Consider the following 26,351-nt stretch of genomic DNA (forward strand, 5'->3'; position numbering starts at 1 on the left):
AAACAGGGCAACTTTCTGGACTCAACTGTCATGGGTGACGAAACCGGGGCATACCAAATTATACCTGTGACCAACCAACAATCACACCAGTGGCAGCATCCTTCTTCAGCATGGCGGTGAACTGGTATGACATGGGCATACAAAAACTGCTACAGTATCTACAAAAATGCAGCGACAGAAATGGTGATTAGGTCGAAAAATAGCTAAATGTTCAAGCTCTAAAGTGATGGAACCATTGTAGAAATAAACAGGTCTATGTACTTATAAAAAATAGGAGTCCATACTTTTGGGATTACCCTTGTAACTAAATTACTCAATGTAACAATATTATGAGAAGGAAAGTTGCTACTCACCATATAGCGGCGATGCCGAGTCGACTCAGCATCTCCACTATATGGCGAGTAGCAACTTTCCTTCTCACAATATTATTACATTCCATCCTGGATTTTCCATTGTTTGATTTAAATTACTCATTGAGTAGAAGAAGGATGACATTTTGAACATTTGATTAATGTGCAGACAGCATGTAACCACACTGTTAGATCGCATGTTGGCAATTGTTCCAACAGTAATGGCTCCCAACTTCCACTGACCTTATTAATAAGAGAAAGGGACAAAGTTAATGGTGATAGCATAGTATAAATATCTTCAACAAGAATATATTTACATAAAGAATATAAACTTGAGGAAATACCTAATGCTCCTGATGATCTCTCGTATATGATGTTTTGTTGTGCCAACAGCAGTCAGTTATGAAATTTACATTCATTAAATTAGTATTAATAGCTTTTTGTGGAGTACTTAGTTACTTCCTGTGGAAAACCAGTGTTCTGCAGAACACAGTTTGGGAAACCCTGCTCTATTAGATTCTTCCTTGTTTTTTACTAACACTAAAACACCAATTTTTAAACTATTTGGTTTGAAATTACCATCATGCCTTCTTTTTCTCTCCATGGTTTTCTTTTACATTGTCTCCATTGCCATCCAGGTTTTTTCTCTTCAGTTATCTCACTTAAAATAGAAAAATGTATTTCTTCCTCAGTAATGTTAGTAGGCTTATCTGCAAATATTAATTCACAAGGAACAAAACTAGTAACTTCATTCCATAGGTTGTGTGTTGTGTTTTAAAAATTCCATATGTGGCTTGCCCAAGCAGTGTGATTTATGGTACAATAAGTAAAACACTGTCAGTTATTGTCCTCCATGACCCTTTCGGACATATTACCAAATGAAAGCAGTTTGGAATCCTTATATATTTAATTTTGTACATCCTTAAACTTTGCATGAACTTCTCTGAAATGAATAGTTGCCAACTGTCAGATAATAATGCCTTAGGTACAGCCCCCTCCCTTTGTATGAAAATAATCTGTTTCTAAGTTTTCCACAGTTGTTTTGATGTTGGCTTTTTATTGGGTATAATTTTTCATCTTTTGAGAATGTATCCAGTACTATAAATAATGTGTTTGAACCTACCTGAGAAGTAGATAATTGTTGTAATAAATCCACAGCAATTAATTCTTTTGGAGCATTTGGAAGGGCAGAATGCATTAAACCTTTTGATGGAACAGTTTTTTTATTCTCTGACATATATATCATCCAGCCAATCTTTTCTTGATGCTTCTCCACAAATTATTAAATATTACTGATTCTTGTAAATTTGGTACTGTTTTATGAGTCCCATAATGCATAACTTTCATGTAAATAATTAGAAAGTTTGTCAAGATGTTGCTCAGGAAAATGCAGCTTCCATTCCTGACTATCTAAAAAGTTTCTTTTGTTTGAAAAACCTTTGTAATTGCTGCTTTATTCGACAAAAATTATTCGATTTGTACCACTGTTTAATTTTTTTCAATTTGACATCATCATTCTGTTCCACAGGCATGTCTTTACAAATTTTCCTGGTTTATTTTTCATCCTTCACCCCTTTATGTAAAAGAATTATACATATCCCCCTCTTGCATCCTGAGCATCTCCTCCTCTCTCCCCATAGGCTTGCTTGATAGGGTGTCTTCTATTATATTGTCTTTATCCTTTATGTATCTAATCTCAGTATCAAATTGTTTTAAAAACAATACCCATCTAGTCAATTTTGGATGTTTCAAGTCTACACTGTTACAAGGAACTTAAAACTTTGTGAGGATTGTATATCCCAGAAATCAAGATGGTGGTGAGTGTAAAAGTAAATCGTGCTTCTCTACGGATAAAGTAAATTTCAATGGTAAAAAGAAAATGTGTGTAAATTGTAAGGATGAAATTTCAAGGCTTAATGAATGTATTACCAGTTTAGATTTATAATTGGTGCTTTAAAAACAGACATGAAACTTCAATCCTGAATATGTGAGTCACTGATTAACAAAGAAGATTCGTCATCAGGAACCAAGTGGAAAATGGAAGAAAACTGTTCCCAGTAAGTGTAATCTCAAAATATCACTGAAACTTCCATGTGTAAAAACAGTGAAACCTTAGTGCTTAAAAACAATCACAAGTGCATAAAAATCTTATTGTGCACACTGCTGAAGATTCATTGAAAATGCCAGTCGGAGCCGAAAAGTTTGGAAATGAATCGCATAAAGTAAACAGACTGTTGCTAATTGATCCCCCGAGTGCGAAAATTGGAAAATGTGAGAAGATCTGTGTATTAGGGGATAGTCAGGTTCGGGGAATTTCTGCAGCATTAACAGAAAAATACAACTTCAGGGCATCTGGATTCATGAAGCTTGCGGCCCCATTTCAAGAATTAACAAATGTAACAAAATCTAATGAAGTAACTAGCTTGACTAAGGATGATTTTGTTGTTTTGCTCAGAGGAGCTAATGAAGTTTATAGAAATGGATCATACAAGGCTATCACAGAAGTGAGAAATTGTCTAAATAATTTAACTCATACAAATGTTCTCTTTGTGAATGTCCCACAGCATCATGACTTACCGAGTTGGTCATGCATAAACTGTGAAATTAGTGTCGCTAACAAGAGTTTCAAGGAAATATGTAATCATTTCCAGAATGTTGATATTATAGACACAAACATTTTAGAGAGAAGGTTCTATACAGCTCATGGCCTTCATTTAAATGCATCAGTAAAATAGGTTCCTGCTGATAAAGTATTTACTAGTATCTCACCTGACAATAAAGAAACCAGGACACGTAGCAATATAAGGCAAATAACAAACTGAAACTTCCTGACCTTTGCAAAGGTCCCGAGTTCGAGTCTCGGTCGGGCACACAGTTTTAATCTGCCAGGAAGTTTCATATCAGTGCACACTCTGCTGCAGAGTGAAAATCTCATTCTGGAAATAACAAACTGTTTTTGGTGAGCAACAAACAGTTCAGTTGCAAATTACGAAGTGGTTTAAACCCAGTAGGCCAGAAACAAACAATCAAATCATAAAACAACCACAAATTACGAAATGGTTCAAGCCAAAAAGGACTGTGGTGAATGAAGCACAAATTTTGCAAGCGACAAAAATAACTTCACTACTTGATCCTCTCCAAGAAGCAGAGGCCATACTCAACAAACACACCAAGGACATTTTTAGGCATAATGTCACCTACAGAAGAAAAAGAATCAGCACCACCACCATCACCAATGACAACATCAACAAAAACAATGACAACAATAAAAGAAACAGCAATAACAACTAAACCTAAATCAACAGCTGAAGAACCATCAGTAGCTGAGGAAAAACCAACATCAGTTACAGTAGCAGCCCCATCTCCAGCAGAAACAGTGTCAGTAAAAAAAAGCAAACACAGTCACTGTACGAGAAAGCATGTCACCGACATCACCAACAGCATGGCCACGGAACTTCCAACAACAGTAGCAGCTGATCAACACTGCCTGAGCAGGAGCGAAAGGCTAGGAACAGCTGCTTCACTTAGTGATGATTTTTTATGGCACCAAACGAAGAAAAGGAAGAGATTGTGACAAATCAGCCTGAAAAATTGCAGATAAGTGTCAAAAATCAACAAAAAAGCAGCACTTCACTAGGTATTGACAAAATAACAAATACTTGCAAACCTTTCAAGATAATGAGTCAAAACATTCAGTGTCTCAAGAATAAAGTCTTAGAATTAGAAGTCACCATAAACATTTTTGTAGATACCTCTTGTATTTGTCTATTAGAACATTGGTGCAGGGTCAGTGAATTAAGTCTTATAAATATAAGCAATTTTGAATTAGCATCTCATTATTGCCGCAGTGTGTGTAAAAATGGTGGAGTATGCATACATACTAGAGCTCGGCTACAGCATAAAGTTAGAGCTGAAACATACATCTAAATATCAAGAAACATTTTGAATCATGCCATAGAACTAAAATCTGAGGAGAAGTGTAAAAATCTTATAGTCATATCAATATACAGGTCACCACTAGGTGACAAAAACATTTTTTTTTTTTTTTTAATTTGGAAGCCGTGCTAAACATTTTTATTACAATGAAGTGAACTTATTACTATGTGGGGATTTTGACATCAACCTGTTAATTGAAAATTAAGATAAAAGATGGCTTTTGAGTATCCTAAACAGCTTTCACATGAAACCACTCTCCACAGACCCCACTAGAATAACAGAGTCATCTTCGTCCCTATTAGGTAATATCTTTACAAATATCGAAAATGATGTTACTGAGGCACAAAACATAAACTTAGGTCTTTCAGACCACAACAAACTACTAACATGCATAAAGTCTTCTGTACTTGAGGTGGTTAAGTACAAGTGGGAATATAAAAGGCACTTCTACCCAGAAAAGGTTAATATTTTTATCCAATCATTAGCAAAAGAAACCTGGGAAAATGTGTACTCAAAATCATCAAGTGATGAATCATTAAATGCATTTTATAATACTTTCATGTCCATATTTGAGATGTGTTTTGCAAAATAACTGACAAGAATTAATGTCATGCCAAGAAACAGCAGCCAGTGGATAATACCTGCTATCAGTGTATCCCGCCAAAAGATAAAACTTCTCAATCAACTGAGAAAAGACAACCAAGACGATCACTTTACAGAATATGTTAAGACATATAAGAAAGTAATTAAAACAGCCAAGACAATGCACAATGACAAAGCAATCATAGGGACAGCAAACAAGTCGAAACCAATATGGAATATAGTAAAAAAGGAAACAGACAAAAGTGTTAAAAAGCCAGATGACATTGTATTAAAAGATGATCATGGTGTGTTACTCAGAAATGGTACTCTAGCAAATTACATAAATGACTATTTCATAAACATTCCAGTCAATCTGAGTAAAAATTTTGCTAGTAATAGTAGTACCACAGTTCAAAGAGAGCAAAGTGGTGATTCAATATTGCTATGTCCCACAAATAAATTAGATGTTCTTAAGATAGTAAAAACAATGAAGAATAAAATGTCCTCTGTAATTGATGAGGTACCAGGTACAGTCATAATTAAATGTGCTAGTGTCAGAGCAGAACCACTCTCACACATCATAAACATATCATTAACAGAAGGGGCATTCCCACAAAGATTAAAAATTTCAAAAATAAAACTGCTGTATAAAAAGGGTAATATATATGAAGTAGGAAACTATAGACCAATAGCTTTGTTATTTATATTTTCAAAAATAGTAGAGACTGTCATGAAAAACATAATTACAAATTACCTCGAAAAATTCAATCTCTTGTCTGTAAACCAACATGGTTTTCACAAAGGCATGAATACAGAAACAGCAATTACCCAATTCATTGAAAACATTGTAATAGGACTTAACAGAAATAACAGTGCAGTAGGAATAAACTTAGACTTGATACTGTATTTGATACGTTGATTATGATATCTTGCTAGACAAACTAGAAGCTGTAGATATATGAAGAGTTGCCTTAAAATGGTTTCAGTCATATCTCCCCAATAGAAAACAGGTACTAGAAAGTACCTCAGCAAACAATAAAAACCAAAGCATTGTGTACAGATTGGACATGCAGACTGTACCGATCAGAGTATCTCAGGGCAGCGTTCTAGGACCTATCTTATTTTTATATATATATTAATAATATCAAGATCACAATCAGTGGTATGCACATAACTTTGTTTGCTGATGACACAAATATTGTTGTAACAGACATAAATAGGGTATTGCCAACATTTGCAACCAGGGTTTTGGAATACATACAAAACTAGTTTGAACAGAACAGACTAACCTTAAATATTTCAAAAACTAGTTGTATACATTACAGAAAACAAAGTCTTATTACGATGTGAACCTCAAAATTCAAAATAAACAAATTGAAAGGGTAGCTGCCAGAAAATTCTTAGGTGTGCAAATTGATGAAAATTTAGACTGGAAAGCCCACATTCTCTACCTCACTAACAAGTTAAGCTCTGCTTGTTTTGCATCACACATAATTAGTACAGTGTGTAGTAGAGAGTGTAGCAGAACTGTGTACTTTGCTTACATCCATTCTGCTATCACCTATGGCCTAACCCTCTGGGGCCATAATAAGGGAAACATGAAAACCATCTTCACCTTACAAAAACGAGCTGTTAGAATAATTTGTCGGGTCATGGGGCGAGCGACGGTCGGGTTAGAATCCCACCGCTGTCGGGGGCGTCTCCAGACACGTCTTCAGCCTGGAATCTCATTGACTGGAGTAGAACTGTCTTCAGTGGCGAGACCTGCTTTTAATTGAGCCTTGATGACGAGCAAAAAAGTGTCTGGAGATGCCCCAGACAGCGATGGGATGCATACCTGACTGTCGCTTGCCCTACAGCCCGGCAGCCGTGAGTGATGATCTTGGGTGCCATTTCTTTTCATAGCAGGTCCTCATTGCGTGTCATCCCCTGCACCCTTCCACCACAGTGGTACATCGACAATATTTTACATACCACTTTGTTGCTCTATGGCAGGGGGTCTCCAAACTAAGGCCCACGGGCCAGGGCTGGACATCCACAGTATTTGGCCCGCAAAATTTTTGAGGTGGTACCCATACTGCCAACAATCGAGTTTCGAGGCCTATCATGACCAATACACCACGACACTGTTGGAGCTCTATCTTTACAAAGCAGAAGGACATGGTTAAACTTGTGGCTATCCACAATAAACACACACACCATTCTCTGCGATAGTGAAAAAGAAAAGAACGGTTAACAGACTAGTTTGGCGAAAACATTTCCAGTAAAAAATTTCTTTGCATTTTATTCTTCTCACGAGTCTGGGGCAAGTCTTTCAAACGGACGCCACTTCGGCGACTAGCCTTAGTAATCCATAATTATGGAAGATGCTTCTTAAGCAAGGTTTCACTTTCTTTTGATTACATTGTAAAATACACATAGCAAGTAAATCGTATAAAATATTTTTATTTAAAGGCAATTTAAAGAAAATACAATTCCTGGTGTACATAATGATATTGGATATTTTAGTTGTAACTGATGTATAAAAATAACTGTAATTAATTTATATCTTGAAAACTCACAATGTTAGATTATTCACGTAAAGAAATTTAACATCTTAGTGGTAATTAGTGACTTTTATGTAGCTGTAACTTTCCTTTCATAATTACCTCCAGTTATGGATTAAATTTACTGGTAGAGATAATCATCAGCGACTTCAAATGCTCATCACTTAATTTTGATCTGTAAATACTTTTTGCATGTTTCATTTTGCAGAAAGTTTTTTCACCAGCAGCCTTTTCAGTAGTTGCAAGGGCAACAGTCTGGATGATTGACTGATCTGGCCTTGTAACAATAACCAAAACGGCCTTGCTGTGCTGGTACTGCGAACGGCTGAAAGCAAGAGGAAACTACGGCCATAATTTTTCCCGAGGGCATGCAGCTTTACTGTATGATTAAATGATGATGGCGTCCTCTTGGGTAAAATATTCCGGAGGTAAAATAGTCCCCCGTCGGATCTCCTAGCGGGGACTACTCAAGAGGATGTCATTAGCAGGAGAAAGAAAACTGGTGTTATACGGATCGGAGCGTGGAATGTCAGATCCCTTAATCGGGCAGGTAGGTTAGAAAATTTAAAAAGGGAACTGGATAGGTTAAAGTTAGATATAGTGGGAATTAGTGAAATTCGGTGGCAGGAGGAACAAGACTTCTGGTCAGGTGACTACAGGGTTATAAACACAAAATCAAATAGGGGTAATGCAGGAGTAGGTTTAATAATGAATAGGAAAATAGGAATGCGGGTAAGCTACTACAAACAGCATAGTGAACACATTACTGTGGCCAAGATAGATATGAAGCCCACACCTACTACAGTAGTACAAGTTCATATGCCAACTAACTCTGCAGATGATGAACAAACTGAAGAAATGTATGATGAAATAAAAGAAATTATTCAGATAGTGAAGGGTGACAAAAATTTAATAGTCATGGGTGACTGGAATTCAGTAGTAGGAAAGGGGAGAGAAGGAAACGTAGTAGGTGAATATGGATTGGGGCTAAGAAATGAAAGAGGAAGCCGCCTGGTAGAATTTTGCACAAAGCATAACTTAATCATAGCTAACACTTGGTTCAAGAATGATAAAAGAAGGCTGTATACATGGAAGAAGCCTGGAGATACTGACAGGTTTCAGATTGATTATATAATGGTAAGACAGAGATTTAGGAAACAGGTTTTAAATTGTAAGACATTTCCAGGGGCAGATGTGGGCTCTGACCACAATCTATTGGTTATGAACTGTAGATTAAAATTGAAGAAACTGCAAAAAGGTGGGAATTTAAGGAGATGGGACTTGGATAAACTGAAAGAACAAGAGGTTGTACAGAGTTTCAGGGAGAGCATAAGGGAACAATTGACACAAATGGGGGAAAGAAATATGGTAAAGAAATATGAATGGGTAGCTTTGAGGGATGAAGTAGTGAAGGCAGCAGAGGATCAAGTAGGTAAAAAGACGAGGGCTAGTAGAAATCCTTGGGTAACAGAAGAAATATTGAATTTAATTGATGAAAGGAGAAAATATAAAAATGTAGTAAATGAAGCAGGCAAAAAGGAATACAAACGTCTCAAAAATGAGATCAACAGGAAATGCAAGATGGCTAAACAGGGATGGCTAGAGGACAAATGTAAGGATGTAGAGGCTTACCTCACTAGGGGTAAGATAGATACTGCCTACAGGAAAATTAAAGAGACCTTTGGAGATAAGAGAACCACTTGTATAACATCAAGAGTTCAGATGGAAACCCAGTTCTAAGTAAAGAAGGGAAAGCAGAAATGTGGAAGGAGTATATAGAGGGTCTATACAAGGGCGATGTACTTGAGGACAATGTTATGGAAATGGAAGAGGATGTAGCTGAAGATGAAATGGGAGATACGATACTGCATGAAGAGTTTGACAGAGCACTGAAAGACCTGAGTCGAAACAAGGCCCTGGGAGAAGACAACATTCCATTAGAACTACTGACTGCCTTGGGAGAGCCAGTCCTGACAAAACTCTACCATCTGGTGAGCAAGATGTATGAAACAGGCGAAATACCCTCAGACTTCAAGAAGAATATAATAATTCCAATCCCAAAGAAAGCAGGTGTTGACAGATGTGAAAATTACCGAACTATCAGTTTAATACGTCACGGGTGCAAAATACAAAATCGAATTCCTTACAGACAAATGGAAAAACTAGTAGAAGGCAACCTCGGGGAAGATCAGTTTCGATTCTGTAGAAATGTTGGACACGTGAGGCAATACTGACCCTACGACTTATATTAGAAGCTATATTAAGGAAGGGCAAACTTACATTTCTAGCATTTGTAGACTTAGAGAAAGCTTTTGACAATGTTAACTGGCATACTCTCTTTCAAATTCTGAAGGTGGCAGGGGTAAAATACAGGGAGAGAAAGGCTATTTACAATTTGTACAGAAACCAGATGGCAGTTATAAGAGTTGAGGGACATGAAAGGGAAGCAGTGGTTGGGAAGGGAGTGAGACAGGGTTGTAGCCTTTCCCCAATGTTATTCAATCTGTATATTGAGCAAGCAGTGAAGGAAACAAAAGAAAAATTTGGAATAGGTATTAAAATCCATGGAGAAGAAATAAAAACTTTGAGGTTCGCCGATGACATCGTAATTCTGTCAGAGACAGCAAAGAACTTGGAAGAGCAGTTGAACGGAATGGATAGTGTCTCGAAAGGAGGATATAAGATGAACATCAACAAAAGCAAAACAAGGATAATTGAATGTAGTCGAATTAAGTCAGGTGATGCTGAGGAAATTAGATTAGGAAATGAGACACTTAAAGTAGTAAAGGAGTTTTGCTATTTGGGGAGCAAAATAACTGATGATGGTCGAAGTAGAGAGGATATAAAATGTAGACTGGCAATGGCAAGGAAAGCGTTTATGAAGAAGAGAAATTTGTTAACATCGAGTATAGATTTAAGTGTCAGGAAGTCATTTCTGAAAGTATTTGTATGGAGTGTAGCCATGTATGGAGCTGAAACATGGACAATAAATAGTTTAGACAAGAAGAGAATAGAAGCTTTCGAAATGTGGTGCTACAGAAGAATGCTGAAGATTAGATGGGTAGATCACATAACTAATGAGGAAGTATTGAATAGGATTGGGGAGAAGAGAAATTTGTGGCACAACTTGACTAGAAGAAGGGGTCGGTTGGTAGGACATGTTCTGATGCATCAAGGGATCGCCAATTTAGTATTGGAGGGCAGCGTGGAGGGTAAAAATCGTAGAGGGAGACCAAGAGATGAATACACGAAGCAGATTCAGAAGGATGTAGGTTGCAGTTGGTACTGGGAGATGAAGAAGCTTGCACAGGATAGAGTAGCATGGAGAGCTGCATCAAACCAGTCTTAGGACTGAAGACCACAACAACAACAACAGAATAATTTCAAACAGTAAAAGGCTAACACCTTCCAAACAGTTATTTCAACACCTAAATATTCTACCTTTACCATGCCTCCATATAAAAAAAGTCTTGTTAATATAAAAATGCACATTGATAATTACAAAAACAACTCAGATCTTCACTTGTACAATTCAGGAATGTGCAATGACATCCACATAAAAAGAGTAAACAAGGCTTTAACACAAGAACAAACCAACATACAGGTACTAATTTGTACAACAAACTTCCAACTCAGCTAAAAGAAATAAAAACATTATCTACATTCAAGACAGTAATATTTAAATTTTTAATGACCAGCTGCTATTATAGTGTAAATGAATATCTGCAGTAACCTTGTAGCAAGTAACTACATTCATTTACTATATGTTAATAGTACCATAAATCAAATGCTAGCCACAGCCTCAATGATAATTTGTCTGAACAAAAGTGTTAAATCAATTATTTACTTGTAATGTATTTCATATAAAAAAATCCTTCTCATACTTTTATATTATTATGGTAATTAAAGCTGTATTGCCCAAAAATATTGTCATGGGTTCAATGAACTGTAATATTTTGTAGGAAACTGTACGCCCTTATCTTATTTTTGTTATACTATGTTCTTTGACGAAATCCATACAATGTACATTGTTGCTGGATGAACAAACTACTACTACTACTACTACTACTACTACTAATAATAATAATAATAATAATAATAATAATAATACCCTTCAAACTTCTGACTACGATATACTGTGCCAAGTGCTTCCAATTCTGATACACAGTAGTGTTTCTCATGTTCATGTGAAGTTCTACTGGCAAAGGCAATTGTTTTGTGGATGAATCATTCCCTGCTTTTACTCCTAAAATACATCAACCCTCATTCTAAATCAACTTGAACTGTTCTCATGCTTCTAACTACCACTTGATTTCTGTTTTAATAAGTTTCTCTAAATTTCTTGAGAAACTTATACATAAGAGAAATGTAGAGCACCTGAACATCTACAAGGCAATTAGCCATTGCCAGTTCGGATTCCAAGCAGGCCTGTCAACTGATGATGCTATATTTTCATTTACCAATAATGTTTTAGAAGCACCGAACAGCAGATTAGCTTCAGATAGTATATTTTGTGATTTAACCAAGGCGTTTGACTGTGTGAACCACGAAATCCTACTTTCAAAAGCTGTCTATTGTGGTTATAAGTGGCACAATGGGAATGTGGCTTCAATCTTACCTAACTGATAGAACGCAGAGCATATCACTTAATCATGAAGATGGTACAATAGCCTCATCTGGTTGGGGAACCAATAAGTACAGGAGTGCCGCAAGGTTCTGTGCTGGGCCCTTTGCTCTTTCCTATTTTTATTAATGACCTTCCACACTGTACAATAGTACTACAAAATTTACAGTCTTTGCAGACAATACATCTCTTGTCGATGAAAAACACCTGACAGTGAAATTGCAACATCTGCCAACTTTGTGTTCAGCTACCTCTGTAGATGGTTCACGAGCAGTGGCTTGATATTAAATAAATAAATAAAAAATAAATAAAAATAAAAATAAACTCAGTGCATTCATTTCCAAGAGTCTCAGAAAGTGCAGGAGGACACAAGTCTAAGCTTTAATGATCAAGATATACATCAAGTATATTCCTCTAAATTTTTAGGCCTCCACATCAACAATTAATTAAATTGGTTGTGCCATACTTTCAAATTGAGAAAAAGACTTAGTTCAGCAACTTATGCTCTATGTATTATGGCAGCGACTACAAATACTGATGCTGTTAAGGTTGCGTATGCTGGCTATTTTCATTCATTGTTGTCACATGGCATAGTGTTTTGGGGCAATCAATCAATGGCAAATAAAGTATTTGTCACTCAGAAAAGAGCAATCAAAATTTTAAGTGGATTGAGGAGAAATCATTCATGCAGAAATCTTTTTAAAACACACAATATATTAACACTGATCTCACAATATATCCTATCACTTATTTCCATTTTAGTTAAGCTATAAAAGAAGGTGTGAAGCTGAATCATTGAGTGTGGAAAATCATTTTGAAGCAGCAGCTGTGCAGTTGAATGAAATACAGGGAAAGTCATAGTCATAGCAATATACAGACTAACTACTGGTGATGCAGACATATTCTTTAACCAATTAGAAATATTGTTTAACATTCTGTTCACCGATAGAGCCTCTGTAGTTGTGTGTGGTGACTTCAATACTAATCTTATGAGTGAAAGTAGGCTAAAAGACCAGTTCCTAAATCTGTTATGTAGTTTCAACCTGCTTCCACAGTACACCCACCCACAAGAATAACAAATTATACAGTCATAATAGAGGGAAACATTCCACATAGGAAATATATATCTAAAAACAAAGATGATGTGACTTACCAAATGAAAGTGCTGGCAGGTCGACAGACACAAACAAACACAAACATACACACAAAATTCAAGCTTTCGCAACAAACTGTTGCCTCATCAGGAAAGAGGGAAGGAGAGGGAAAGACGAAAGGAAGTGGGTTTTAAGGGAGAGGGTAAGGAGTCATTCCAATCCCGGGAGCGGAAAGACTTACCTTAGGGGGAAAAAAGGACGGGTATACACTCGCACACACACACACACACATATCCATCCACACATATACAGACACAAGCAGACATATATTTATAATATGTCTGCTTGTGTCTGTATATGTGTGGATGGATATGTGTGTGTGTGTGTGCGAGTGTATACCCGTCCTTTTTTCCCCCTAAGGTAAGTCTTTCCGCTCCCGGGATTGGAATGACTCCTTACCCTCTCCCTTAAAACCCACTTCCTTTCGTCTTTCCCTCTCCTTCCCTCTTTCCTGATGAGGCAACAGTTTGTTGCGAAAGCTTGAATTTTGTGTGTATGTTTGTGTTTGTTTGTGTCTGTCGACCTGCCAGCACTTTCATTTGGTAAGTCACATCATCTTTGTTTTTAAATTATACAGTCAGTCTTATTGATAATATGTTTTCAAATGTAGGACACACAGAAGTTGAAGTAACAAATACTGATTTGGGATTATCAGACCACAATGCTCTTGTCCTCAAAATTCCTTCAAGGCCACTGAAAGAGAAAAAAACACACTTCATGTATAAAATAAATTTTTCTACAGGAAACTGAGTAGAATTCATAAATATGCTAACTAATGAGGCTTGGGCAGAAGTACTATCCCTAACAAATACAAATGATGCATGTAACACATTTTCTTCCATTTTCATGGGATATTTTGAAATGTGTTTTCCAAAAAAGCTGTCAAAAATCAGGTTACATGGCAATACAAAGCCAAGTTCTTGGATCACAGCTGGTATCAAAACTTCCTGTGGAACTCTAAAGAGACTAATTTCTAAAATGAAAACATCCACAGACCCACAATTCATGTCAGGAATTACAAGAGGGTATATAGAAAAGTAATTGCCAAAGCAAAATTCATGAGTAATGATAGTTTTATAAGACAGTCTGAAAACAAATCAAAAGCCATATGGGGTAATGTGAAGACTGAAATGGGAAAGAGTTGTGAAAACCAGGACATTAGCCTCAAAAATTTAAAAAAGTCAATATTAATAAACAAGATTTGCCAAATTATATTAACAATTATTTCATAAATGCAACAACTTCATTAAGCTTAAAATTTACAAATGAAGAAAAACTTGAATATCGAAAAACAGCTTGTAGGATGAGGGTAGAGCCAACAAATGAGGGTGAAGTGTTGAAAGTGATACAAAGCTTGAAACCCAAAATGTCGGCTGGCATAGATAAGGTGCCTGTGTCAATCATAACAAGGACAGCACCACAAATCACAAAACCCTTTGCACACATAGCCAATTTATCATTCAGTGAAGGAGCTTTTCCAGAAAGGCTGAAAATTTCAAAAGTGAAGCCATTATTTAAAAACGGCAACAAGTATCAGGTAAAAAACTATCACCCAATATCTCTCCTCCCAGCATTTTCAAAAATATTAGAAAAACTGATGAAGCACCGAATCAACAAATATCTAAATGACCATAATTTACTAAACAGAAATCAGCATGGCTTTCAAGCACATAAAAATACCGAAACAGCAGTAATGTGCTACACTGAACAAATAATCAAAAATCTAGAAAAAGATTATAGTGTAGTAGGAGTAAATTTAGACCTCTCCAAAGCTTTTGACACTGTGAACCAGGACATTCTTTTAGAAAAATTGGAAGCATTGGGTATACATGGGATAGGAAAAAAATGGTTTGACTCATACCTAAAAAACAGAACACAGGTTGTAGGACTGACATCAACTTACACCAACCACAAAATAAATTCAGTATCAGAGGCAAAAGATGTAGAAATAGGAGTACCACAAGGCAGCATCCTACGGCCCATATTTTTCCTCGTCTATATAAATGATTTTCACACCTCAGATGATGCAGCCAAAGCTGATATTAGTGTGATAATAAGCGCACCAAAGAATTGCTACCAACAACTGCTGATAAAGTACTAAATTACATCCACTCTTGGTTCAATGCAAAGAGGTTGACATTGAATGTAAACAAAACAAATTATATGCGGTTTGGGAAAAGATGTCAAAATGTAAATCTCAATCTGGTGTGGGGTGACAAAGCCTTAGACAGAGTGACATACACAAAATTGCTGGGGATTTATGTGGATGAAAACTTAAATTTTAATGACCACGTAATAAAACTTGCACAGAAACTTAATTCAGCCTGTTTTGCCCTCAGAATTATTGCAAATGTTTGTACCTCAGAGGGTTCCAGAGTGGCATATTTCAGCCATTTTCAAACTCTTGCCACATACGGAATAATATTTTGGGGTTCCACAACAGGCCGCCTAAAACTAATTTTTTTGTTGCAGAAGAGAGCCATCCGAATAATAACTCACAGTCATCCACAGTCACACTGCAAACTCATATTCAAAAAGCTTAGAATACTTACTATACCATCATTATACATATACAAATGTGTATTGTATGTCACCACCCACATTGCAGATTTTCAGACAAATGCCGACTTTCATAACTACAATACCCGTAATAGCGCAGCACTCCATAATCAGTGAACAAAAAGAACGAATACACAAAGGCATGTGAGCCAGATCCGTGCAAAACTGTACAACGCACTGCCAGTCAACATCAGGCAGTTAGAAGATGATAACAAATTTAAAACAGAATTTAAAAAAATTCTAGTAGAACAATGTTTTTATTCTGTAAATGACTATGTAGATCAATAAATTTTTTGTGATGATATTTATAAAGGCAAAATGGAAAATACTCTATCTGTACCTAATCATTCATTACCTAATCATTCATTACATTTACATACTTAAAGGACAGCTGTTGTGTGATGTAAATATATACTTAAGCAGTGTTGTGTATATAAGGACTTGCCGTTTAGGGAGGGCAAAACTAAAGCCTTATGAAAAACAGACTACGCATTTAAAATAACAAGCAGGGATGTATATAGGGTATATTAATATCATTCTATTATTGTTAACTACATTGTATCATTTTGTTTTGTACTTTTTTACGTATATATTGTTAGTGTCCCATTTCTTTGAAATGGCTTACATGTACCGTTGACAACATCCATACAATATTTATTGTCAATGGATGGATAAATAAAATCATTTAATGTATAAACCTACCCACACACAAAACCAACAGTGACTATCATGACTATGACACAAGATCAAATCACGACTTGCATGCAGATTGAAAAAATTTGAGCCTAGTACAAAAAGGTATGTACTATTCAAACAAAAAGGTATGTAATGCACTTCCTATGGACATAAAAAATCTTACTAGTGTGATACCATAATTTAAAAGTAAATTAAAAGAATTTCTTATGGAACACTCTTTTTCCTCTCTTGACGAGTTCTCTGACATATACACTTCTATACTGTAAGTTGGATGTGGCACATTGACTTGTAATATTTTCTGTTACCAATTTGTAACTGAACATGACCTATGTCAGAATAACACTGTACTTCACTTCTAGAGAAGTTACAACTTAATATGGAAAATTGTACCTTATTATTGTATTGTTTCATACCTCTGTTTTACTTCAGGACGTGCCCAAGTTTGTAATTGTTAACATAGTTTGTTCCTTTACACATATTGCAATTTGTATCTGTTAGCATCTATAAGTAGGTTACTGTTATTATGTATAATTATGATTTGTTCGACATCCATACAATTCTCTTGTATACTGGATCTATGGAACATGATTAAATAAATAAAATAAATAAATAAATACAAAAAGATAAAGAAAAATCAGGATGATACAGTAAACTGCTGTTAATTATTTCACTTTTTAATTTTTGGAAAGTCTCTTCATATTCTTTACTCCAGATCCACATGACATTTTTCTCCAACAAATTGCTCGAATATAACTTATTAAAATATCGATCTGCTAAAAATTTTCTATGAAGTCCAAATACCAAAACATTGGCTTTAATTTTTTGTTTTGTTTTTAGGAACAGAAAAGTCATAAACTGCTTTTAATTTCTCTGGGTTTTGTTGTAGTCCTTTGTCATTAATTATGTGGACTAAAAATGGACTACTTCTTCTTACAAACTATGATTCACTTAATTTCAACTTCATTATACCCCCTTTGAACTTCTTTTAGTGCTTTGTTTAAAGATTTACAGTAATCATGGCAACTGGAACTAGCTATTAGCATACACATATTCTGCTACTGTATCCAGTAATTCATTCCACAAAATTTTGTCAGTTACCCTGAAACACACACAAACAGATGTATTTAAACCAAAAGGTACCACGCAGTACTGTTAACATTTTCCTTCATGTAAAAATGCTGTCCACAGTGTTGACGCCTTAGCTAAGTGCTAAATGGTATTAAAGTAACATATATGACACCACATGAAATAATGTATAACCATGAAATAATGTATAACCATGAAATAATGTATAACCATGAAATTTTTGTAAGCTTTAATCAGTATTGGTATTTCTCTCACTTACCCTCTCTTTTTTTACTTCATTTAACTCCCTGACATGTAACACCACTGTGACTTTTCCATTCTTCTTAGTGACTACTATTATGGCTTGTTATACCTGCTATTAGATATTTTAACTCCAACACTTGTAGTTAATTTGATACAGCATTTCATTCCCATTGACACTATACTGTTCTTCTTCTTCTTCTTTTTCTGCTTGTTATTATTATTATTACTGTCAGTGAGTTCTTTTTTACTGTGCCCATTCTGCAAACAGTTCCTCAAACGTGCCTAACCTGTGATTGATGGTCCTTCGTAGCAGCACTTCTAGTGTGTTGGCATCTTGTGTTATTTTGGATTAACAAAAAGTTTGAAATGATGGACACAACACTTAGGTAGTTAATAACATTTTCACAGATCTGTTGGCACATGATAACTAGTGTAAGTTGGCACTTTTGTAATCAAAAAAATTAGGGCTATAATAATAAGTAACTGTAGTTTGGAAATAATCGCCAATTAAAAATGGAACCATCTGGAAAAAGAAAACGTTAATTGTGAATAACTTTTGAAATATGTTTTTGGAAAAAGGAGCTTCCGGAGGTGGCGGTCATATGAGCATGAAGTATGCTTGCTTGTGTGACTGTGTGTGTGTTTCTTTTCTGCTGAAGTCTTTGGATGGAAGCTAAATGTGTAACAGTCTTTTTATTCTCCCTGGCTGCAACTCAGTGTGACATCTTTACAATGAGTAGCAATCTATCCTTTTCTGAATATTTTCACAGTATCTTAGTTGAAGGACTTTTTAAAATCTGTATATGAATATTTTATACCCATTTTTCTTAACTCCCTGTTTGTTTTTTAACCCTCAAGTGGACATGCATACATATAAAGTGCACCATCCACAAATAACAGTGTCTCCCACCATTCCATTGTTGTTTTAGAGTTGCGAGCCCTTACCTATTCCTTCATTATTCCTTCAGCTAACACAGTCATATGTCCAAGTGAGCAGCAGTAATATACAATAAACAATGGGCTAGGTGAGAAAAAAATTATGATCCCCACAAGAAAATTACCCAGATTCCAAGCTAGTGGCAGAATCTCACAATGAGGCAGTTGTTTATGAGATAATTAGCAAGTGAATAATCATTTGGCTGTGATCTGATGCAACTACAGTGTTTACTGCTCTGAGTGGGTCATTGCTCTAGGGCAACATTTGTACATGGCAAAAGAGTGATGTAATAAAAGTTTGTTTTATTATTGTGTAATTTAAATTGATTTAGCTAGTATAATTTTACTTTATTTTATAGTTGTTTAATTAAACGAAGATTAAACTGTGATTTTGCTCATATATGTCTACCTTGGTAACATAAAGACAGCTATTCTCTACGTGTGTACAAAGTATGCTGCTCACCCACACATGTTATAAAAAACGGTGTGCCCAGTGGAAGATTAAACAAAGAATACACACATACTTTCATTCAGAACAAAGAATTTTATGGCTCTGAACAAGGCTGAATCTGGAAGGAAACAAAAAAATAAATAACTTTTATACTAAAGGATTAAGTAATTTAATCCGTTCCTGTATTGTATTTTTATAGTTTATTAATTTATCTCACAGGTTAATTTATCTCACAGTTAAATTGTAACTTCTCTGTGGCCATACTGACAAAACTTATCAGGTATTGAAGGTCCAACAATAAGAATATAGCTCCTGGAAGCTCAGCATTCAGTATCTCTTTTTCATATTCATAGATGTCCTGCCTTGGATAACTATAGCTAGTATCTACACTTCATTCTTATTCATGTTGTTGTATTAGAAGAACTTCTCATTCTATGTGCATTTTTAGCAAAGTAAATCTAATTCAAAAATCAGTTAAAAGCTATTTGCTCTTTTCTTTAATGTTCTTGTGAATTTTTCTGTATTAGTAAGGCATTAAAATTTTAATTTTAAAAATGAAGTTACCATGTTCGATATTCTGCAGGTTATCTTGGTAAACTAAGTTCCAGATTCAGGTACAAGACAGCAATTTGCACAGATGAGAGGGTACGCACAATGAATGAGATAATTTCTGGAATTCAGGTTATCAAGATGTATGCATGGGAGAAGTCATTCACAAGATTAATTGCTGCTACACGAAAGTGAGTATGATTATATTCACCATATCCCTATTTTCACTTTAGAAATACACATCTGGAGGGTGTAATGTGAGGTATTATGAGTGTGCGTGTGTGTATGTGCGTGTGTGTGTGTGTGTGTGTGTGTGTGTGTGTGTGTGTGTGATAGAGGGCTTATGCTCATTGTTGATGGGACATTAAACCTCAGTCTTTCCTCCTTTATATCTTCCCCTATGAAGAATATGGATTTCTCAGAACAGCTATCACTGGAGTGTTCATACACCCTGACATTTTCCTTCATAATTGTTTCTTTATTCCAGCATGGCATAAGAATAACACTAACCCTTGTAGACACAGAAGTAATGAAGAGAAGTTTTTGCTCCTCTCGTGTGGGAGTATCTGGTAACACAAAATGTAGTAACACTATAAATGAAATTAATTTCTTCTAAAATTAAAAATGGTCAAATTGTTATAACCTTAGGTACCTGTCATGTATTTATTGCCTGTATTTCACCAGTGAGTGATCATGACAGTTGTAAGGGGTCCAATGTCATGCCTTGCAATGTCTTGTAAACATGAAGTAGAAGGAGTCTGAAATATAGTGCAAAAAGAACATCATTTATATTAGATATTTGTTTTTAACTTTTTTTTACTCTGTTTTTAGATATATTTTTCCCACGTGGAATGTTTCTCTCTCTCTCTCTCTCTCTCTCTCTCTATATATATATATATATATATAGCAGGTATATATCTGCTTGCACATTCAGGAGATGCATATTTTGCCCTCTTTGCCTGTGAGAATGTCATAGGTATAAAAAATAGTACCAGACTTCTTACTGAAAAGACAGAGATACTTGAAAATATCAACTAATGATTCAGGGCATGAATTATGATTAAATTTGGGCAAGACACAGTATATACAATTCAGTACTTCTCGTAGATTTCCTCAAGCTATAAAAAGAGAGCATTCAGATAATGATATTTAGGAAGTACATACTGTTAAGTTCTCAGAACAATAGTTATATACTCGTACTGCTTTTGAGAATTTTTGGAAGCTACTTTTGTCCTTTGCGCAATCTACAAGCAATTTGTAACAAATCAGCATTTGCAATTTAGTTACTGTATAGATGTTCTAACTAACAAATTGTGATACGTCTAGTTTTCCCTTAAAGAGAAGTAACCCTAAATATTAGCTGCATTTATCATATATTAACTATGTATTTGAGTTTGCTAACCACTATAATTAACATCAAAAGATTTTAGGAAATTAGTAATATTTACCACATGTTTTTGTGTTGCCTTAACAGAAATATTATTTTGTGTATCTGCTTCAATTCTTATGGAGAATTAGCAACTTTTTGGCTCAACAGATTAAAAGATAATCAGCAGGTATAATTTAGAGTTATTTGTTCACTGTATTGTAATACATTGCACCAGCCAAACTGCAGCATCGCTTGAATGCTGTTCTCAAACACAAAATGAGTTAGTTGATTCGTAAGCAGCTGGTAAGTGCCCTGACTACTGTCAAGCAATAGGCAGATGCTGCAAATCAGTGTGTTGGAAGAGTTCCCGAGAGTTGTGTACCTGTGATACCTGTAACGTCAAGTACAGTCCTCTCCAGTAAATCCTGTCTCCTCTTCAGAAAGTACAGGATCCATCATTACCCATCTACTTGACTGCGAGAGACATGTCAATGGTAGATATAGCCATACTGTACAGGATGGATGGGGACCAGGGAGGCTTCATGGTGTTGTACTGATCCCACCTATCAAACAAGTTTGAGGTGCTGTCTTTCACTGATATGGAAACTGAATCAGTGGAACTCACTTCACCTGTATTAGGGAAACCTCTTTTGTCCGATGTCAGAAGGAGGCAAACACAAAAGGATTGGAGTCTATTAATCATTGACAATGCAAACATATGGCAAATAATGGTATCCCTTACGGAAATAGCAGCAAGGGTCAGGAAAGGACATCAGGTGCTCTCAATGTGTATGTCTGGGGGCCTCATTCAGCATGTTGAAGAGGCAACCATTGAGGGAACAGGGTGCAGCCCACTGCAGATTGTAGAGCACATTAGACAAATTATGCCTGCCATCTAGGCTCCAATGTCATACTTGGGTCATTCCAGAGACTGGCAGAGAAGGTTGACAAGACAAGTCTTGTGTGTGGAGTTCAAATGAAGCTCCCAATTTGCATCATTGTCCCCAGAACTGATCGTGGCCCTTTGGCTCTGAGTCAAGTGGAAGGACTTAACCAGAGTCTTTGAAGATTCTGTGACAGGTTAGGCTGCGACTCCCTGGACTTGTGCCATAGGGTTGAGAACTGTATGGTATCCCTAAATAGGTCAGGTGTGCAGTACACACCAGAGGCTGCTGCTCAGGTAGCTGACTGTGTATAGGGTGCTCACAAGATCACAATAGCTGTACGAAACGCAGAAGTATCAGTGTAAGATCAAAAGAAATGCCTTCCACAGGTGAGAGTATTAAAATCCTAAAGTATACCGCCAAAGCATTCACAACAAAATTCCAGAGTTTTAAGCACTCATGAAAAGCAGTGAAGCTCACATAATACTAGGTACAGAAAGCTGGTTGAAAACCAAGATTGATAGCAATGAGATTTTTTGGGAAAATTTAAGTATGTATTGAAAGGACAGGCAAATGGTAAATGGAGGTGGTGTATTTGTCATAGTAGACGAGAAACTCAAATCCACCAAGAAAGAAACTGGAATTGCATATGAGATTGTTTGGCCAAGACTCAGTATCAGGAGTGGATGTAAAATGATATCTGGATCCTTCCACCCACTCATCAGACTCTCCTCCTGATGTAACCAAAAGCTTTAGAGAAAACCTCAGCGCACTTACATTCATACTATAATCATTTACTGGAGACTTTAATCATACAACAATCAATTGGGAGAATTACAGTTTTGTTAGTGGTGGGCTTGATAAGATATCCTGTGAAACTGTGAAAATTTCTCTGAAAACTACCTACAACATAGATCGGAACCCCACTCATGAAGGAAATATATTGGATCTAATGGCAACAAATAGACTTAATCTCTTTGAGGATGTCCACATCGAAACTGGTAGCACTGACCATGATGCGGTTGTGGCAACAATGATTACCTAAGTAGAAAGGACAACTAAAACAAGCAGTAGCGTGTAGAGGAACTTTGGCTCAAGCTTAAACGAATAGTTGGCCACACACTGGATAGATATTTACCCAGTAAAACAGTTCATAATTGGAGAAAATCTTATGGTATACAGTCACTATAAAGAAACTTCTATTGAAATAGAGATGACTGCATAACAGATGAAAAACAAAGTGTAGGGCTATAGATAGCGAGTTGCTGAATAAAATGCATTTGGCTGTCAGGAGAGCAATTCATGATGCCTTCAATGACTAGCGTAGCAGACTACCGTATTTACTCGAATCTAAGCCGCACTTTTTTTCCGGTTTTTGTAATCCAAAAAACCGCCTGGGGCTTAGAATCGAGTGCAAAGCAAGCGGGAGTTCTGAAAAATGTTGGTGGGTGCCGCCACAACTAACTTCTGCCGTCGAATATATGTAGCGCCACACAGGCATGCTTTGTAGGGCACAAAGATAAATACTGGTACCAAAATCTCTGCGTCAGTAAATAAATTTAAAAAAAAAAAAGTGGAAGATGAGCCTTTTTCCTCCTCCCAGAGTTTCGACCACTGCGTTTTGGTACATTATCCAACGAAGTAAATACAAATTCTGTATTGTTGATCTTCGAATGTAGCAGCATTTCAATGTACTACGAAAATCTGACTGGCAAGACTGTTTGGGATGTTTGTCAATATGGCCAACTCTACGTTCTGAATTTTTTTCTACCTGTGAGAAGAGATGGTTGCTAATAGGAGCTTTTATGAATTGTGAATCACATGTAGTATTCTCTTCGCCATAAGATTAATACGAATATAAACATTTTGCCATGTATTGTTTCGTGTTTGCTACTATCTCATTTAAATCCTGTCTGCCTAATAAACTACGAAACTAGAGTGAGACAGCAGCAAACGCGGAAGAATATACATATCATGTCATGTTTATATTTGTATTATTCTTATGCTTGATAGTGATACAGTCAGAAATGAAGCACGGCAACTGACTAGATTTTTAAACCTAAGATGACTCTAATTTCTGTGCAGAATGTAATGAACTAAAGAGGCGCCTGCAAAGATTTTCAAACGGAGAAAAAGTTACGCTAAAATTTCGTTCAGAACATCATCTATCATACGCAGTCTATTATTTGGTTCTTGCTGATCATTATCAAAGAAAGAAGTAGTGTAAGTAACAACAAATGTTTCGCTAATGAGACGACTCCTCTCTATTTTTTATTTGTAAGCAGCGGTAGCGCGCACAAAAGCAAGCCACGCGGCGAGCGGCGACAGGCCGTAAACACGCACTATCAGAATGCGACAAACAATGCATGACACAGTACAGTAATGCATTTTCAGCTTAGAGTGACGTAAACACCTATAACAAAGAGAATGGCACTTATCAGATCAAAGAAAAATAAGCAATCAATTCAAACCAGACGAAGCACGTGAAAAAGGAAGGATATCTGTATAAATACGGACGGAGCGCGTGACGCGTAGCAATGGCTACCCGGTAAAGCTTCACTGCTAAGCTTACATCTCGAACCAAACTACTGCAGCTGTATCGTCATTCATTCGACCCAAATTGTGTCTCATATTACAACTAGGCGAACTTTGTTTCGATTTGGAGGTGCGACCTAAAACTTTTCTCTCCCCTTGATTTTCGAGTCTCAAATTTCAGGTGCGGCTTAGATTCGGGAAAATTTTTTTTCCTTGATTTCGAGTCTCATTTTTCAGGTGTGGCTTCGATTCGAGTGCGGCTTAGATTCGGGTAAATACGGTATTGTCAATTGACATTTCACAAAACCCAAAGAAATTTTGATTGTATGTAAAAGCTGTTAGTGGCAGCAAAGTTAGTGTCCAGTCCCTAGTGAATGAGACAGGAACTGAAATTGAGGCAAACACAAGCTAAAATGGGTAATTTTGTTTTCAAACATTCCTTTACAAATGAAGGCCTGAGAAAATTGCCCCAGTTTAATCATTAACCCAATGAAAAGATGTATGAAATAAGTATTAGTATCAGCTTCATTGAGAAAAGGTTGAAATTGTTAAAGCTGAACAAAGCTTCAGGCCCCGATTGATTCCCTGTCGTATTCTAGTCTGAATTTGTGTCTGAGTTAGCCCCTGTTCTGACTATAACCTATCATAGTTCAGTCGAACAAAAAACTGTACCCAGTTTGTGACGATGCTCACTTGCTTTGTTTCTTCATTTGTTGTCCTCAGTGTTGATGTACTGTGTTGCTACACAGGCTGAAAAATGGGGTTGTGGGAGTGCAACTAATGTCTACTTTAAATGATGTAGCTGACAGATGCAGAATTGTGTTTCACAGTCTCTTACTTTCACTGTTCACAACCCCCCAATAATACACAGCTATGGCGAATGCACTATAGTTTAACTTTCGATAAGCCTCATTAATAGTTTTCATGTGAACATCCACATTCTGAAACTTCCTGGCAGATTAAAACTGTGTGCCGGACCGAGACTCGAACTCAGGACCTTTGCCTTTCGCGGGCAAGTGCTCTACCAACTGAGCTACCCAAGCACGACTCACGGCCCGTCCTCACAGCTTTTCTTCTGCCAGTACCTCGTCTCTTACCTTCCAAACTTAACAGAAGCGCTCCTGTGAACCTTTCAGAACTAGCACTCCTGAAAGAAAGGATATTAACTCATTAAATTAACTAGATGTATCAAAAATTGTTTCTTTTTAACAGTTTCTTCTACTACAAGTGTTAGGCCTAATTATTTGTTTAAATCATGAAAGTAACAAATATCATTACACAAACAATACTTTTGACAAAAGTGTTAATTACTTTTGAATTAATTAAGGACTGATTTTGCTAACACGTTTTCAAATGGAGTCAAATAGATCCTTTGAGAATACTATTATTTGTTCCTCACAATGTTTATAATTAGTACAGAATTTTTATTTGTTTATATATCAACAATACAATTTAAGTTATGGAACAATTCCTGATTTAGACCTATGATAAAAGATACTAACTAGTAATAGCCAAAATAAATTAGAAAATCAATTAGGTACCTAAAACTAAGCACAAAACTAGATCTGGTGTTACATTCCTAAAGACTAAGGGCCGACCTTTCTCTTTTATGAAGATACAGATTACACTCACGTATGTTAATCGTAATTAGTTAGACGTGAAAAAGTGAATTTTAAGGAGGCAGATGGCAAAACAAGAGGGGAAATAAAAATAACCCTGCTTGCTTCATCACAATTTCTTGCAAAAAGGAACAGGCCACACCCATCTGCAAGAAGGGTAGCAGAAGTGATCCACAAAACTACAGTCCAATATCCTTGACATCAGTTTGTTGTATAATCTTAGAACATATTC

The 26,351-nt window shown here is 36.2% G+C and overlaps 1 protein-coding gene across 3 annotated transcripts in view; it reads left to right on the forward strand.

Annotated features, from left to right (window-relative positions):
* Positions 1–26,351, forward strand: part of LOC124593680 (ATP-binding cassette sub-family C member 4-like) — a 473,970-nt gene that overhangs the window by 150,412 nt on the left and 297,207 nt on the right. For all 3 annotated transcript variants that reach the window (XM_047131977.1, XM_047131979.1, XM_047131978.1), the window contains exon 7: positions 19,747–19,903. In XM_047131977.1, the coding sequence (XP_046987933.1) occupies positions 19,747–19,903 (157 nt within the window). The remainder of the gene's footprint in view (positions 1–19,746; positions 19,904–26,351) is intronic.

Source organism: Schistocerca americana, chromosome 2 (genome assembly GCF_021461395.2).
Source record: "Schistocerca americana isolate TAMUIC-IGC-003095 chromosome 2, iqSchAmer2.1, whole genome shotgun sequence".
Lineage (NCBI taxonomy): Eukaryota > Metazoa > Arthropoda > Insecta > Orthoptera > Acrididae > Schistocerca > Schistocerca americana.